Raw genomic sequence first — 1,341 nt, 5'->3', positions numbered from 1 at the left:
GTCATTCACAAAACTGTTCATGATTGACATCGCCCTGCTGCTGATGCCAGTATCAGCATGAACTTGCTTCAAGACCTTGTAGATGTAACCAGCGAACGATTCTTTCCTCAAACGACGTCGTCTGCGATCGCCAGACTTGGCCACTTTCTGGAGTTGACCTGCTTTCTTTACACCTTTCGGAGTCATGTTATTCCACACTGCTGAAACGTCAAAATGAAAATGAAATTTCTAAAATGAGAATTTTTATACTGAAACCAAGGGGAAACTAGCCAATAGCGTTTCTCAGTAACCAGATTTTAAATTGATGCGCGATAGCCAATAGTATTTAGCGAAAATTGTTTCAATTTGCACTTTGACCTAATTCTTGATTTCCAAAGTATTTAAACGGAATTATAGGGGAAACGTTCATTGTTGTAAGTTTTTAGTTTGCCTGGTGTTTGTCAATTGAAGATGTCTGGTCGCGTGAAAGGTGGAAAAGTTAAAGGAAAAGCAAAGACTCGATCTAGTCGAGCTGGACTCCAGTTCCCTGTTGGTCGCATTCATCGTCTTTTGAAAAAGGGAAATTACGCTGAGCGTATTGGTGCTGGAGGTCCTGTCTATCTTGCTGCTGTCATGGAATACTTGACCGCTGAAGTACTCGAATTGGCTGGAAACGCCGCCCGTGATAACAAGAAGACTCGAATCACTCCACGGCATATACAGTTGGCAATACGAAATGATGAAGAGTTGAGCGAGTTCCTCCGGGGTGTAACTATTGCTCAAGGTGGTGTTCTTCCGAACATCAATGCAAATCTTTTTCCAAGGAAAGCTGAAGATCTGTCAAAAGAGACTAAATCATCACCTTAGATTGTACTTTTTTTTTCCAAACCCAACGGTCCTTTTTAGGGCCAAAATTTTTTGTATCATGTACTTTTATAGTGCCATTTTTTTAAAGTATCTTGTTACAGAGTTTATTTTAAATTATTTTTCATTTTATATTTATCACATGACGTTGTTCATTTCGTTAAAATGAGAATAGAATTTATTTTGTAAACGTAGCAGGATGACGTGCAGCACATGGTGATTGAATCAGTAATGTTAAAAGTTAAAAATTGTATAAAACGTTGGAAAACAGGAAGTGAAAAAAGTGAAAATATTTTACTGTAATTTAACTGCCGAAAGTACAATTTACTAATCAGCCATCTTCAATCACTTGCGATTACATCAGATTTAAAAAAAGTGCTAAATTAGCATATTACCATCTCTCATTATTTTATACTATATTTATTTTTATTTTTACTTTATAACCTTAGAGTTGGTGTGGGGGTCAGTAAACCTGAAACTTTCTGCTTAGCAGATTTC

At 37.0% G+C, this 1,341-nt stretch overlaps 2 protein-coding genes across 2 annotated transcripts; one reads left to right on the top strand and one right to left on the bottom strand.

The window, feature by feature from the left end:
* On the bottom strand, positions 1 to 186 carry Tsp_13682 (histone H2B, gonadal; the record flags this gene model as incomplete). The annotated part of the gene is made up of 1 exon (XM_003366238.1): positions 1 to 186. A coding segment is annotated over exon 1 (186 nt), but the record flags the coding sequence as incomplete, so codon positions are not given.
* Positions 187 to 450: 264 nt separating this feature from the next.
* On the top strand, positions 451 to 846 carry Tsp_13681 (histone H2A). The gene has a single exon (XM_003366237.1). The coding sequence runs from the start codon at positions 451 to 453 to the stop codon at positions 844 to 846; it is 396 nt and encodes a 131-aa protein (XP_003366285.1).
* Positions 847 to 1,341: the final 495 nt, after the last annotated feature.

The sequence above is a fragment of the Trichinella spiralis genome (assembly GCF_000181795.1).
Source record: "Trichinella spiralis strain ISS 195 chromosome Unknown Scfld6318, whole genome shotgun sequence".
Classification (NCBI taxonomy): domain Eukaryota; kingdom Metazoa; phylum Nematoda; class Enoplea; order Trichinellida; family Trichinellidae; genus Trichinella; species Trichinella spiralis.
This window is presented reverse-complemented; position numbering and strand designations above follow the sequence as displayed.